Genomic DNA, 16,717 nt, shown 5'->3' with positions numbered 1-16,717 from the left:
TTTAAAGGCCTTATCACGTTATAAATTACATCATAGCGTTCAAGAAAGATGTCGGTCACTAATACCGTGAGAAATGTATTGATATCTCTTTCCATTTCTGGACAGTGACCATTTATTTTACGGCTAAAAAAAATCAGGAGGCAGGAGGACAGTCAGGAGGATAGTCAGGGGTGCAGCTGCAGCACATTTATTGGATGACAACTGTCATGCTCATGGGTCCATTACAATGGGAGGAGCCTTTAGACATCCTTGACAAACTTTGTCATCTTTGAGACCTAACTTCTTCAGCATACTTTCAGCTAGATACCCCATTCTATCTTTAAACCATTCACAAGACTTTAAACTATTAAAAAGTCCTCAAGATATTACCAAAGGATTTTTAACATTTTGTAGTTTTTGAAATATTACACTATTATGAAAATTCAGCATTTACAATGATTTTCAGTAGTGGAATGTTCTGGATTTTAGAATGGAGGAATAGAGAGACGCCATATACATACTGGTTACCATGGCAACTCGACCCCTCTCTTCTCTACTTTCCATTCTCTGTTCCATAAATACATTAGCTGGCAGTGTAGTTGCTGTGATTGAGTGCCGATGCTACTGGCCATTAATAGACCTTGTAATATCACATAATTAGAGCGGAAAGGTCAGTGCTGTAAAAGTAAGAGAAATTTGTTCAGAAATGTTCATGTGTATGCCCTGTATAGTTAGAGCTACTGTGTGTGAAGTCATTGAAAAGGCAAGTAACATTTCCAAAAACATCATAAAAGTTGAACAGTTGAAATTCTCAAAAACTGTCATAGCTAGCATAATGAAGCTTTAATATGTTATAGTCCAAAGCCTCCTTAGTCTTTGAACGTTCAGATGATGTCTCTACTATAAAGTATGGCCTTACAACGGGACTCCAAAATGAGCATACGTGTTAGCATCCGGTAAACAAGCATGCGAACACAGTAAGTAAATGTTTATGTGAAGTAAGATTAGCATTTTAGGCTTATCTGCAATATGCTAATTATGTAAACATTTTAACAATTTAGCACAATGTTAGAATCTGCTGCTTCTGTCTGGGGCGGTTCTGGTTGTATTCAGAGTTGTTCTGGTTGTGTTATAGATGGTTGTGTTTGGGATGGTTCTGGGTGTGTTATGGGTGGTTCTGTCTGAGGTGGATTGGGCTGGTTGATTATGGTGGTGTTCAGGGTTCTGGTTCAATTCAATTCAATTTTATTTATATAGCGTCTAATACAACATATGTTTTCTCTAGACGCTTTCCAGAGACCAGAACATGAACATAAACATAAACATAAACCCCCGAGCAATTATTACATAAACAATGGCAGGTAAAAACTCCCCTATAGGGAGAAAAGCCTTAAACCAAACAGTGGCAAGGAAAACTCCCCTTTAGGAGGGAAGAAACCTGGACCAGGACCTGGATCATAAGGGGGTAGAAACCTGGACCAGGACCTGGATCATAAGGGGGAACCCTCCTGCCGGAGGCCAGACTGGGGGGTCGGGGACGTCAGCAGCACACAGCAGGCAGGTGGAAGCCGCACCGGGATGGTCCTGGCTCAGGTTGTTCTAGTTACATTGCATTCCTTCCTATGCTCCCCATAGGAATTAATAGGTTTTGCATTACCATTTTCACCCACTTTTTGGCTTCTAGCAGCACTGCAGTAAGACTTTTGATGGAGAAAACTATTAGACGCATGTTTGATATATGCCTCGCCTGAGTGCACATTATTGTGTGGGCCGCATTAACAGAAGACAAAATATGCGGGAAAAATAATAACTAGAAAATTCCGGTCAAAGTTTGATATATGCTTGCCTGCTTGCCACACATTTGTTGCCTCTTGCTGCTGCTTGTGTTTGTAATTGCCAAAGGGCCATTTGCTTGCGTTGCAATATGTGCTGCCACTGGCATGCACGTAATAATAAAAAATGGAACAAACACAATAGGTTTCCAGCATTGCCGGAGTCCTGAGAACCAGCAATAAATATTATACTTTTGGAAGGACTGTTTATGTCCCTTTTAAATAGTTCCACATTTTTTAAGGAACATGGCTTGAAGACATGAAAAATGTACCAAATCTTCTCTGCCAATGCCAATGCCAAACAGCTTATTTTGCTGTTGCTATTGACTTTTGTTTTGTGTTTGGAGTATTGGATTGCGGTTTGAAGAAACGACACATACTGGCAATCTAAGAAGTTATGGAAGAACTATACATAGCTTAGCATGTCCTCCTCAATCTGGTCACCAGCCTGGTCACACACTGTTTGAAATCTCTGTTCAAATAAAAGATGGAATTTAGCAACTGTTCAATAATCATACAAGTCCATATTCCACATTTTCAATTTTTATTTAGCCGCTATAAACCCAAACAGAAGCTACTATTACAAACCTTTAGTTTTTGCTCTCTCGTGTATCATGTGAATGTTATAAAACGTCTATCTTGTCACTCGATGTATTCTTTTCCTATGTATTTTCCTTGCTTTATAAACTTTTCAGGTTACTAGTCTTTGGTTGTTAAACAAATCCACATGGGACATTGGCACAGGCAGGTGGAAGCAGCAGCGGGAAGTTGAACATGTTGAAGTATGTTCGGATCTTCAAAGCATTCTCTGCAGCACTGGACGATGAGATGTTGAATTATTTTTTTTAGAAGCTCCTTCAATAGGTCAGGTGAGGGGAATTTGCATAAGCCAGTCCTAATTATGAATTGCAGGCTGTTACGTCTTACTTTTTTTTACTAGCCGACTTATTATTATATGAAATATGTGAAATTATCTGACCTCTCAGGGACAATTTAAATGACTCCCAAAGAGTTGTACAAGAAATTCCTAGAGAGGAATTCACTTCAACATAGCATCCACAGGAGTCAGTTCCTTTTATACTCAAGGCTACTGAAAAATGGACGGGCGAGAGGTGACACAACCCATGAAAGCAAGCCGAGTTCACGCTCCTGCCAAGGGCTCCTTCAGGTTGCAATAATATTACTTCTAGCTGGTGATGTGGAGCTAAATCCGGGCCCTCAAACTGCCAATACATCGAACATGGAAGTCATGCCACTGCAACAACGAGCAGTGTCCCACGCCGCTCTGACTAGCTGGATGCTAACCCATAACAACTCACGGCAGCTAACCTGGCTAACACAGCCGGCACACCATCTCCAGGGGACGCAGCTAACGATACAGCAAACGTGGCCAAAGGAAAACAACTGGCTGGCTCTACCTCACCTACCTCCTGTGCTTTCCCGGTCGATGGTTGGCGTCGACGGGGTGTGGGGGTCTTTGTGCTCTGGCGGAGTGGGGCAGCAGCAAATAAAAGTTAATTGAATTCTATTGAATCCTGTTAGGTCAGCTATAAATTGTACCATTTTTTCTTGACAACAAAGCTAAGTCTCCAGCAAGGTCTGGGAGTATAATGTGCAAACTTAAAACTGGCTACAAGGGGAAAGTGGCCTGGGATTACTATGGTATTGTATATGCAAGCTTCCATTAAAGGGAATAAACAGTTATATACTTGGAAGTAATCAATCCGGGATAATGTCGGATATACCTGGTAGACGATTTGTCATTTTCCCAGTTGGGTACATATAGATTAGCTAGAATCCCAAGTGTTTTAATTTGACCCGTGACAATAATGTAACAGCCCTGAGGATTTGCAAGGATATGTGAATGGTTGAAATGAGAGATTTATGGATCAAAACAGCTGTACCTCTTGTCCTGCTGTCAATGAGAAAAAGCAGCTATCAAATATTTTTGTAATCGATTATGCTCTTGAATATTTCATTGATTAATCGAGTAAACGGATAAAATATACTTTTTCTTAATTACAGCCCAATTATAAATATACAATAGAAAACAAGACAGATCACAAAATAAAAACTAAAACAAATTTGTTTCCTTTTATAAGAAAAATTGACATTGATTTACATATTATGAAAACTAGTAAGCTGTTTGTTAAATTTTCCCAATAAAACTAAATAAAATTACTTCACAATTAACATTTCCTGAGACATAAAATTATATGAAAATAACACAAATTGTTTCCCACTTTTTTTTTCAAAAATAAAATCAAAACTATTCTTAAAAACTGGCTTTAAATGCAACTTTTAAACAGAAATAATTGGCTGTGGACTGGGACTTGGAACAAGAGTCTTACACAATCTACACACACCACGATGTTGTACTTTATTTTTAATTCAAAATGATCACACACTTGGGGGCTGGACCCTCCACTACTCTGGAGTTGCCCAGGGCAAGATTGGGCTGGTGTGGGCTTGGTTATAGCCCCTCAGCTCAGTCGCCATGTGTTGGAGTTCACCCCGGTGAACGAGAGGGTCGCTTCCCTGCGCCTTCGGGTCGGGAAAAGGTCTCTCACTATTGTTTGTGCCTACGGGCCGAACAGCAGTGCGGAGTACCCGGCCTTCTTGGAGTCCCTGGGAGGAGTACTGGATAGTGCTCCAACTGGAGACTCCATTGTTCTACTTGGGGACTTCAACACTCACGTTGGCAATGACAGTGATACCTGGAGAGGCGTGATTGGGAGGAACGGCCTCCCCGATCTGAACCCGAATGGTGCTTTGTTGTTGGACTTTTGTGCTAGTCACAGATTTTCCATAACTAACACCATGTTCAAACATAAGGGTGTCCATCAGTGCACGTGGCACCAGGACACCCTAGGCCGGAGGTCAATGATCGACTTTGTTGTCGTCTCATCTGACCTTCGGCCATATGTCTTGGACACAGTAAAGGATGCCGTCAGACTGAAGAAGGAGTCCTACCGGGCTATGTTGGCCTGTGGGAGTCCTGACGCAGTAGCTAGGTACCGGCAGGCCAAGCAAGCCGCAGCTTGGCGAAGCTCTCGATTTACCGGTCAATCTACGCACTCACCCTCACCTATGGTCATGAACTTTGGGTAGTGACCGAAGGGCTCCCTTAGAGATAGGGTGAAGAGTTCGGTCACCCGGGAGGAGCTCGGAGTCGAGCCACTGCTCCTTCACATTGAGAGGAGTCAGCTGAGGTGGCTTGGACATCTGTATGGGATCCTCCTGGACGCCTCCCTAGGGAGGAGTTCCAGGCATGTCCCTCCGGGAGGAGACCCCGGGGAAGACCCAGGACACGCTGGAGAGACTACCGTATTTTCGCGACCATATGGCGCACATAAATTTCTTTTTTCTTTTTAAAAATGTGCTGCGCGCCCAATGAAACGGTGCGCCGTATCTATTACCTGTATTACGGTAATGTAAGGCGGACGGCCACCATGAGAACGGTAAAGGGAGAAGGGGGCACGTGAAGCACCCGTGAGTTGCGGACGTGAATGAGACCATCCTCAAACTGAAAGCAGTAGCGCTGGCGGAAGAAATTAAAATTGAACATTTTCATGGAGGTCTGTCTTGGTGCTTTCGCTTCATGAAACGGTGCCAGCGCAGCAGCAGCGCACGGCAGATTACATGGAAAAGATGGAGAGACGGGGTTCGCGCCGGGGAAAGACGAGATCCGCGCCGGGGAAAGACGGGATCCGCGCCGGGGAAAGACAGGGTTTGCGCCGGGGAGAGACAGGGTTTGTGCCGGGGAGAGACAGGGTCCGCGCTGGGGAGAGACAGGGTCCGCGCTGGGGAAAGACAGGGTTTGCGCCGGGGAAAGACAGGGTTTGCGCCGGGGAAAGACAAGGTCAGCGCCGGGGAAAGACAGGGTTTGCGCCAGGGAAAGATGGGATCTGCGCCGGGGAAAGACAGGGTTTGCGCCGGGGAAAGACAGGATCTGCGCCGGGGAAAGACAGGATCTGCGCCGGGGAAAGACAGGGTCCGCGCCGGGGAAAGAGGGGATCTGCGCCGGGGAGAGACAGGATCTGCACCGAGAAAAGACAGAATCTGCGCCGGGGAAAGACAGGGTCCGCGCCGGGGAAAGAGGGGATCTGCGCCGGGGAAAGACAGGGTTTGCGCCGGGGAAAGACAGGATCTGCGCCGGGGAAAGACAGGGTTTTGCGCCGGGGAAAGACAGGATCTGCGCCGGGGAAAGACAGGGTCCGCGCCGGGGAAAGACAGGATCTGCGCCGGGGAAAGACAGGGTTGGCGCCGGGGAAAGAGGGGATCTGTGCCGGGGAGAGACAGGATCTGCACCGGGGAAAGACAGAATCTGCCTTTTTTTCTGTGACTGCGCCTTTTGGGTCGGTGCGCCGTATGTGTGTTTTAAATCTAAAAATGACACACAAAAATGAGGGTGCGCCTTTTCACACGGTGCGCCGAATGGTCGTGAAAATACGGTATGTCTCTTGGCTGGCCTGGGAACGCCTCGGACTCCCCTCGGAAGAGCTGGAGGAAGAGCTGAAGGAAATGTCTAGGGTTAAGGAAGTCTGGGCATCCCTGTTGAGACTGCTGCCCCCGCAACCCGGGAATGGATAAGCTGAAGAAGATGGATGGATGGATGGATGGATGGATGGATGGATGGATGATCACACACCTTTGACATCTTCTGTCTCTTACTCTTATTACGTTCACTGTGCTCATCGGTTGCTCATTGTCACTGTCACTATTTTCGGTACCAGGCTGGCATATGTACAGCACAACTGTTCACAACTGTTCCGAAAAGCCTGTCGCTGTCTTCTTCCGCTTTATATGAGACGCTGTAAGCACGTTGTGTCACACTAAAAATAATCCTTGTAAAACATGAGCTTTAAATTTATATTTTAATTAAACAAGCCTTGAGGATGAGGAAATTCCTTGATAATTTTTTGTAATCAAGTTACTCAAGGTACTCAAGGAATCATTGCAGCCCTAGAGAGAATGAGTTACCCGGCGTCTCCATAATTTGTGTGATCTTTTCAGACATTTTCAGATGTGTTTGTTGCAAATATGTAACTTTTTCTCCTAGGCCACCAAAGTGAGAGAGAACCCTATTCATCTTAGCCCACCACCAGCCCACAAACGTTCTTGAGAAAAAGCATCTAATAACAGTATAAACTCATTTTAACCACTCAGGTTGACCCTTAAGTCAAATTGTATTTATGTTCTTGTGGGGTTTTCTACTGTGTTCAGTGTTACTGATTGATAACATAAAAAATGTGCTATGATAGCAAACGCCTTAGCAGAAGGCAATAAAAAAAAGAGTGATCAAGTAAAACTACAAATTGCTGCATTTCCTTATTTCCCAAATGCTTGGTTGAATGCTGTGAAATGAACCTTCGCCGAACACCTGCTGCATGCTTTCTCAACGATTACGGGGGGGGTGTGCAGGTCAGGATGCAGCTCCTGAACTGCCAACATGGTCTGCAAACATGCATAGAAGAGAAAAGGAGGGGGCAGACCAGCACAACAAACTACAAGAACAATGGAGAACAATGATGGTTATGAGATACTTATAAATAATAACTGAGAAAGGAAAGAGAAGGAAGGTGATGGGCATCACTTAGTGGATCATGTTGGCGTCCCTCTGCAGCGCAGGCCTATAGCAGCATATCTACAAAGAAGCTATGTTAGAGAAACTGTTTTACTTTTGTCCTATAGCTGCATCTATGACTACTGGCCCTAACACATTAAAGTTTACACTAACTATAGGCTTTACTAAACAGAAATGTTTTAAGTTTGGTTTTAAAGGTGGAGGTGGTGTCAGCCTCCTTAACCCAGATTGGAAGTTGGTTCCATAGTAATGGTGCCTGATAGCAGAACACCCGCCCTCCAAATCTACATTTGGATACTCTAGGAACTACGAGTAAACCTGCACTCAGAGAGCGGAGAGCTCTGCCCGGAACATAAGGCACTATCAGGTCTTGTAAATAATGCGGAGCTAAGCCGTTTTGGGCTTTACATGCAAGTAATACAATTTTTAATTGGATTCTGAATTTTATGGGTAGCCAATGGAGCTGTCCAGAATAGTCCAGACTACAGCCGCTCTGACCAAACTTAAACCCATCTGGAACAATAAGAACATTGCTATTAGCTCTAAGATCAGACTGCTACGTTCCTTGGTCATGTCAATTTTTCTCTATGCCTGTGTCATGGACACTAAGGGCCCGATTTACTAAGATCCTAAATAAAGAGTACTAAATTGCGTGTGCACTGAAAAAGTTTGCACGTGCTGTTGTTGTGTGTTTTGCTGGTGATCAACTAAGATTGCGTGCGCAATTGATAACAGGTGCAAACCGCAGTATTTAAATGAGGTGTTGCGTGTCTTACGGTTTGCGAGCGCAAAATGAAATTTGACGAGTTTGAGTTAGAGATATTAGTGGAAGAGGCAAATTGTTGTGCCGTATTCAGCACCCCTGCCGTGAAAAGCACCCCCTTGTATATTCAATGATAAGTAGACCAAGAAAAAAAAACACACTGACACTTCAATATATTTATATATACACACACACACAAACACATACTTAGGAGTTTATATTATATATATTTACAAATATTATGGAAGACAACACAGTAAGCAGGCTATTAATTAATGACATCAATAACCATTTACCCGATTTTTGTTATCTGTGACTGTGATTGTGGGAAAGTATGACTATTGTGGAATCCATGAGCGCATTTAAACATGAATCATTAACACAAAACTGGACGCTAAACAGAACGTGACACGCAATGAGAATATCATTTTTGTCAGACGAGGGGGTGCTTTTCACGGCAGGGGTGCTGAATACGGCACAACACCGGGGTATGACAACTGCAGAACAAGTATAGGCGCACAATAAGAAACACTTTTTTCTCCATGAAAACACGTGATTTATTTATTATCACAAATAAAAAAAATGAAGGTGCCTCTTGTGGCAACCTTTTGCTGAATAATACTCGATTTAACATTCAAATAAAATATTTCTCCTTTTGCATATGGAGAATCCTCACCACAAGTTGAGCCATCCCCACCCCAGTCCTCAAATCAGGCACCAACAAGCATCCCTACGTAATGCTGGGCAGATTAGCACCTTCCTTCCGAACGTATTAAATACAGACGCAATCACAATCCCCGCAAAACTTTCAGGCTTGGTAAATCTCATTGCATGTGGTAAAAGGAGATATTTGCATTTTCCCCTCCCAGTATTTAGCGATTTCTGTCGGGTACGCCCCATATTGATTATTCATCAGGGCAAAAGTACTAAAGGAATAGCGTGTGCTATTTTGCTCATTTGAGAGGCGCAGTCCTCTTTGCACGCTGTTAGTAGATCAGCTTGCACATTGGTTTGCGGGTGATGTCAAGTTTGCACACGTTTTTACGCACGCAAACCTTTAGTAAATCAGGCCCTAAATGCTGATACGGAAAGAAGAATCAGAGCCATGGAAATGAGGTGCTATAGAAGACTACTTGGTATCTCATATAAAGATCATATCACAAATGAGGAAGTGAGAGGAAGAATCGAAAATGCCATTGGACCACATGTTGACCTTCTGACCGTCGTTCGACAACGGAAACTGAGATGGTATGGGCACCCGATCTGAACCCGAGCGGTGTTTTGTTGTTGGACTTCTGCGCTAGTCACAGTTTGTCCATAACGAACACCATGTTCAGGCATAAGGGTGTCCATCAGTGCACTTGGCACCAGGACACTCTAGGCCGGAGGTCAATGATCAAATTTGTTGTCGTTTCATCTGACCTTCGGCCGCATGTCTTGGACACTCGGGTGAAGAGAGGGGCTGAGCTGTCAACTGATCACCACCTGGTGGTGAGTTGGATGCGCTGGCGGAGGAGGAGGTTGGACAGACTGGGCAGACCCAAACGGATTGTGAGGGTCTGTTGGGAACGTCTGGCCGAGCCCTCTGTCAGGGACATCTTCAACACCCTCAGCGGGGGACATTGAGTCCGAGTGGACCATGTTCTCTGCGTCCATTGTCAATGCGGCGGCTCGAAGTTGTGGTCGCAAGGTCTCCGGTGCCTGTCGTGGCGGCAATCCTAGAACCCGGTGGTGGACACCGGAAGTACAGGATGCCGTCAGACTGAAGAAGGAGTCCTACCGGGCTATGTTGGCCGGTGGGATTCCTGACGCAGTAGATAGGTACCGGCAGGCCAAGCGAGCCGCGGCTCGGGCAGTCCTGGAGGCAAAAACCCGGGTCTGGGAGGAGTTCGGGGAGGCCATGGAGGAAGACTTTCGGTCGGCCTCGAGGAAATTCTGGAGGACCGTTCGGCGCCTCAGAAGGGGGAAGCAGTACTCTGCCGGCACCGTTTATGGTGTGGGTGGAGAGCTGTTGACTTCGACTGGGGACATCGTCGGACGGTGGAAGGAATACTTCGAGGATCTCCTCAACCCGACTGACATGCCTTCCAATGAGGAAGCAGAGAGTGTGGACTCTGGGGCGTGCTCATCCATCACCCAAGCCGAGGTCACTGAGGTAGTTCGTAAACTCCTCAGTGGCAGGGCACCGGGGGTGGATGAGATTCGCCCTGAGTACCTCAAGTCTTTAGATGTCGTAGGGCTGTCTTGGCTGACACGCCTCTGCGACATCGCATGGAGGAAGGGGACAGTACCGCTGGAGTGGCAAACTGGGGTGGTGGTCCCTCTGTTTAAAAAGGGGGACCAGAGAGTGTGTTCCAACTACAGGGGGAATCACACTTCTCAGCCTCCCCGGGAAAGTCTACTCCAGGGTACTGGAGAGGAGATTACGGCCGATTGTTCCTCCTGAATCCGAGGTTCAACTATGCGGTTTTCGTCCCGGTCGCGGAACACTGGACCAGCTCTATACCCTCCGCAGGGTGCTCGAGGGTTCATGGGAATTTGCCCAACCAGTCTACATGTGCTTTGTGGATCTGGAGAAGGCATTTGACCGTGTCCCTCGTGCCATGCTGTGGGGGGTGCTCAGTGAGTATGGAGTCCGGGGCCCTCTATTAAGGGCTGTCCGGTCTCTGTATGATCGGAGTAGGAGTCTGGTTCGCATTGCCGGCAGTAAGTCAGACTTGTTCCCGGTGCATGTTGGACTCCGGCAGGGCTGCCCTTTGTCACCGGTCCTGTTCATAATTTTTATGGACAGGATTTCTAGGCGCAGCCAGGGGCCAGAGGGGATCCGGTTTGGGAATCCTCAGGATTTCATCTCTGCTTTTTGCAGATGATGTTGTCCTGTTGGCTTCATCGGACCGGGACCTTCAGCATGCGCTGGGGCGGTTTGCAGCCGAGTGCGACGCGGCAGGGATGAGAATCAGCACCTCCAAGGCCGAGGCCATTGTTCTCCACCGGGAAAGGGTTGCGTGCCTTCTCCGGGTGGGTGGAGAAGTCCTGCCTCAGGTGGAGGAGTTCAAGTATATTGGGGTCTTGTTCACGAGTGAGGGAACGATGGAGCGGGAGATAGACGGATTGGTCCAGCGTCCGCAGTTATGCGGTCGATGTACCGGACCGTCGTGGTGAAGAAGGAGCTGAGTCGAAAGGCGAAGCTCTCGATTTACCGGTCAATCTACGCACCTACCCTCACCTATGGTCATGAACTTTGGGTAGTGACCAAAAGGACAAGATCGCGGATACAAGAAGCCGAGATGAGTTTCCTCTGCAGGGTGGCTGGACGCTCCCTTAGAGATAGGGTGAGGAGTTCGGTTACCCGGGAGGAGCTCGGAGTCGAGCCGCTGCTCCTTCACATTGAGAGGAGTCAGCTGAGGTGGCTTGGGCATCTGTACCGGATGCCTCCTGGACGCCTTCTTAGGGAGGTGTTCCAGGCATGTCCCACCGGGAGGAGACCCCGGGGCAGACCCAGGACACGCTGGAGAGACTATGTCTCTCGGCTGGCCTGGGAGCGCCTCGGACTCCCCCCGGAGGAGCTGGAGGAAGTGTCTGGGGTGAAGGAAGTCCGGGCATCTCTGCTGAGGCTGCTGCCCCTGCGACCCAGGAACGGATAAAGCGGCGGACGATGGATGGATGGAGTAATCTATCCTAGAAGATACAAACGGATTCATTAGTTTTTCCTCATCACTACTGGAGAGATATTACAGATATGGAAAAACGCTGTTTTATAAACCTGATTAATATACGGTTTAAATTACAAATCCTGACTGAAAATAACACCAAGGTTGCACAGTAGCACTAGAGGCCATTGCCATGCCATTTAATCCCTCCCTAAGATGCTTGGGATCAAAACTAATAACCTCTATTGTATTGGAATTTAGAAGCAAAGAATGAGTGGACATGCCTGAAGTTTAGCTAACTGTTCTGTTTCATCTGGGTTCATAGTCAAATAGAGCTGCGTATCATCAGCGATGGAAATGTATCCTGTGATTTTGGAATATACTTCCCTAAACTGAACAAGATTGGCCATAGCACTGAACCCTGTGGAACACCATAGCAGACCCTTGACTGTTCTGAAGAAACATGAACAAACTGGAATCTGTCAGATAGATACGATTTAAACCAACGTAGAGCTGTCCCTTTAATTCCAACAACTTGCTCTAACCTGTGCCTTAAGATGTTGATCTACAGTGTCAAAAGCAGCACTGAGGTCCAGTAGAACCAGTATGGGCACTAATTCTTTTTCTGCAACCATAAGAAGGTCATTCGTGACTCAAACCAGTGCTGTCTCTGTGCTACGATGCATTTGTATTTATTTGTATTTATTTATTTAGCACAATTTAAAAAATAGTGCAAGGAGGGAACGAAGCCCAGAGGGCTTGTACAGAGTTCCACTCCCGTCATCTACTGATCATACATTATGAACCCTGACTGAAAAACTTGAAATAGATCATTTCTACGTATACAAATAGTCACATAACTGACTTGCAACTACCCTTTCCAGAATTTTAGATACAAATGGAAGGTTGGAAATTGGTCTATAATTAGCTAACATTTCTGGGTCAAGACAAAGTTTTTTTAAGTTAAGGTTTAATTACTGCAACTTTAAAAACCTGTGGCACATATCCTAAGTGCTCCTTCCTTCTCTGTTACTCTATGGTACCACCCCTGGTCAGAGGCTGGCATGCATAGAATAACAGTTATTTTGAGACTGATTGTGCTGTTTAGTTATTAATTCTGATATTCAGGCGGTGCCCCGTTTTGATTAATTAATTTTGATCATTTATTTATGTTATTAATATCTCCTTTAATAATCAAACAAACACAGTCTTTGTTGCACAACAAAGTCATCTTGAGCATGTCTACATGCATTGTTGCTTCTATGAGATAGCTGTTAACAAACGATGGACAAGTGTACCCGGAAGTGGCCAGTGAGTGTCTATTTCAACTAGTTTACAATAATGTCTGTACAAGCCCCCAATAGAGCGTTATAAGTTCACCATCCCACTAAATTAACAAAAGCCTTGAGAGTTTTTCATTCCTCCACATATTGTTTCAGGGCAACTCTCTGTTGGACACATCATCTCTTTGCACATTTCACCTAAACTGCTGCACTGAAGGACATTTCCAGCTGATAAGCATTTAAGAGAGTTTTAAAGACACAAATCACAATCCAAATGTGAACAATAGTGCTGTAGCACCACCACTGAGGTACAAAATGCAGGATGGGAAGATGGTACTTAAATGAGCAATGTCTAAGATTGTAGGTTACAATATCCCCAAAACAGCAAGAGAATAAGAAGATATAAGTTCAGTCATGTCACAAAAATGATAACTGTATATTTGGTGCTTAATAACTAACTTTGCATCCTTCAATCTTGTAATACCGATTTCTGCCATGTGTAGCGGTAGGGAGCAACACAGCGGCCTCATGACAAATAAATAACACTTTTTTGTATGGAGCTAGAACAGTCTCATAATTCACAAATGCACAGGACAAGTTTTACAAATGCACAGACCGATTTTCAAATGCACACACCGTTTCACACATGCACAGAACAATTCACATGTGCGTAAGACAAGATATACAAATGTTTTTTTGATGCACACACAAATATAACCTGATTTACAAAAGTTTTTTTTGTCTGTGAGCTGTGCTGGATTTGTGTGTGACTTTTGAGACTCCCCTGACGTGACTCGATCCACAAATACGTTTTTTTTAACACGGAAGGATCTACAACCAATCAGATGTCTTCCTTTGTTTCAGCCAATCATAAGAGCGCACCCCACGTGGGGGACGCAGAGCAGTGGATAAAACACGACTTACTCTAAACCAATCAGATTAAAGGGGCGGATACACCTGCTGTTTGAACTGCGTTAGCGCCGTTCACTTAGAAAAGTGATTAATATTTCGAGTTGGTGGAGTAAAGATAAATAAACAGCAACAGGAGATAAAAGATAAATTAACAGGATGGAGAGGAGATCACTGTTCTGCTTTTCTTGTGATCCCGGTAAATAAAACAGCGCGATCTGAGATGGTTTGTCGGGCCGTTCAATCAGAGCCGTCGGGAGAGCTCTTAGTCCTGCCGATGCAGCAACTGATGATGAGAAACAGCGGAATTTCAGTTAGGCTAAAAATGCAGGAGAAATCTATTCTTTGTACCCAAATATGCCTCTCAAAGCTCTCTTTAGTAAAAAAGCTCTCTTTCACTAAATTGGAGATATGTGCCTCAAAAAGACAGAAAAGCTGAAACATTTGTGTTTTTTAGATAGATAGAAAAATACATCAGTGTGTCAAAGTGTCAAAATGATTGTGATAGGATTAACTCTTAAAATGTTTCAGACAATGCAGTCAGGGAAAATCCTGTCTGTGTAGGATTTTGTCTGTCCATTAGTCTGCATAGTAACGTCATACCTGCAGCTTTTTAGTGTGTGTATCTGATAATGTGGTGACAAGACAAGTAGATTGATCTTACTATGACTGACCACCAGGTGGACCTAATTGCACAGTCAGCATCATGTTGCATTCTGTTTCCTATTGGAAATAATTCCCAATGTCATCCCAAAGGTGGTAAAGTTCAGTAGGTTAAGCATGTGTTTGTGGTACATGTGCTCACTCGCTCAAATCTGTCCATTCACACTACCAGTTGAGGCTTTAAAGCACTCACCCATGAGCATGAGCACTTCATACTAAAATTGGAACAATATTGTGGTTGCACTGCATATGTATTTGATGCATTTTTTCCCCCTGCAAAACCTTTTATACATTATCTCTGTCTGTTTTCTGTCAGCTGGCCTTCAGCAGGAGGGTCCCCTCTTATGATCCAGGTCCTGCTCAAGGTTTCTTCCCTCCTAAAGGGGAGTTTTTCTTTGCCACCGTTTGGCTTAAGGTTTTCTCCTCAAGTTTTTACCTGCCATTGTTTATGTTATGTTTATGTTCATGTAATAATTTATCGGGGACAACTTCTGTTGTAATAGACGCTATATAAATAAAATTGAATTGAATTTAAATTCTTCAGGCACAGTGATGGAGGAGGCAGGCCTTTGGCTGGTAGCTCGTCATGCTCAAGTAGGAGACGTGGCCTTCACAGCTCACAGGCTAAGAAATAAGGTCTGTGTTGGATTTGTTGAATTAGAGTGTGTGAGAGCATGAAAGGGGGGAACCGCTCTTTATAACCGGACCTGGGCTGCTGTGCATCAACAGGGACCCCTGTTTTGTTTTGTGGCCTACAGTATGCCCAAAGAAAGGACAATACCATATCACCTAGGTATCATAAATGGAACAAAGCCTGCTGGGTTTTTAGTCATTGTAAGGTTTATTTTTTTTCAAACCATGTGGTTAGGCCTTAGAGTTGATGTTTGGCCTTCCTTTATCCAACACATAGCTGTGGCCGCACAACTGCCAAACCAAGCATCAGGAAAAGGGGTTTAAGTGATTTTTAATGTGGGTTTGATGTGCTGGTTGGAGTATTTCAGAAAGTGTTGATCAACTGGGATTTCCATGTATAAACATTTCTAGGGTTTACAGAGAATGGTCCATATACAAAAGTTTCCAGTGACCAGCAGTTGTCTGAATGAAAATGCCTTATGTTTGAGGCCACAAGTGAATGCGCAGAGTGGCCCACCAAAATTGGACAATAGAAAAGTGAAAAAATGTTGCATCGCCTGCAACATTCAGATGGTAGGGTCAGAACTTGGCATAAACACCATGAAAGCTTGTATCAACAGTTCTAGCTGGCGGTGGTGGGGGTGGTGTAATGGTGTGTGGGATATTTCCTTGGCATGCTTTGGGTGTTTTAATACTGAGAATTGTTTTAAATGCCACAGCCTACCTGGAAAGGTTTGCTGACCATGTCTATTTTCTCATGACCCCCATTGTATCTACTGTCGGATGGTTCCTTCCAGCAAGAAATTGGACCTTGTCACGAAGCTCAAACCATCGCAGACTGGTTTCTTGAACACTACATGAGTTCACTGTATTCCAATGGCTTCGACAGTAAACAGATCTTAATCCAATCCATCATGGATGGTTTTTGTTTTTCTAATTTCATAATATGAATCTCTCTTCTCCTAGGTTTACACCAGATATGGAAAATGTTACACTTTTAATGGCAACAAGAATGCAACGAGGAAAACCAAGCAGGGTGGCATGGGAAATGGTCTGGAGATCATGTTAGATATCCAGCAGGATGAGTACTTGCCCATCTGGAGAGAAACAAGTAAGCCTCAGAACCATTTGTGAATTGTAATTATTTGATCTGTTGCATCATGATACCTTTGGTGTAGTTCATATTAAAATTAACTTTCTTCTGGTTTCAGCAGCATACAGTATTAGCATACAGTAAAATAATGTTAAATTGAATTCATTGAAAAATAGCAAATGCTAACTCTGATCTGTGCTTACTCTGTGGCTGCCAAATAATATTAATCTCTGCCATTTTATTTCAGACATGATATATGGCTAGCAGTTAGCACCAAATTCAGTCCAAACTGTCACATGGCACAAACATCTAAACTTCATGTATA

General features: G+C 44.6%; 1 protein-coding gene across 5 annotated transcripts in view; it reads left to right on the top strand.

Annotated features, from left to right (window-relative positions):
- asic4a (acid-sensing (proton-gated) ion channel family member 4a) overlaps positions 1-16,717 on the top strand; it is a 221,153-nt gene that overhangs the window by 138,622 nt on the left and 65,814 nt on the right. For all 5 annotated transcript variants that reach the window (XM_061723019.1, XM_061723018.1, XM_061723016.1 and 2 more), the window contains exon 2: positions 16,266-16,410. In XM_061723019.1, the coding sequence (XP_061579003.1) occupies positions 16,266-16,410 (145 nt within the window). The remainder of the gene's footprint in view (positions 1-16,265; positions 16,411-16,717) is intronic.

The sequence above is a fragment of the Cololabis saira genome, chromosome 6, assembly GCF_033807715.1.
Source record: "Cololabis saira isolate AMF1-May2022 chromosome 6, fColSai1.1, whole genome shotgun sequence".
NCBI lineage: Eukaryota > Metazoa > Chordata > Actinopteri > Beloniformes > Belonidae > Cololabis > Cololabis saira.
Note: the sequence above shows the minus strand (reverse complement) of the source record. Positions and strands in the feature narration are given on the sequence as shown.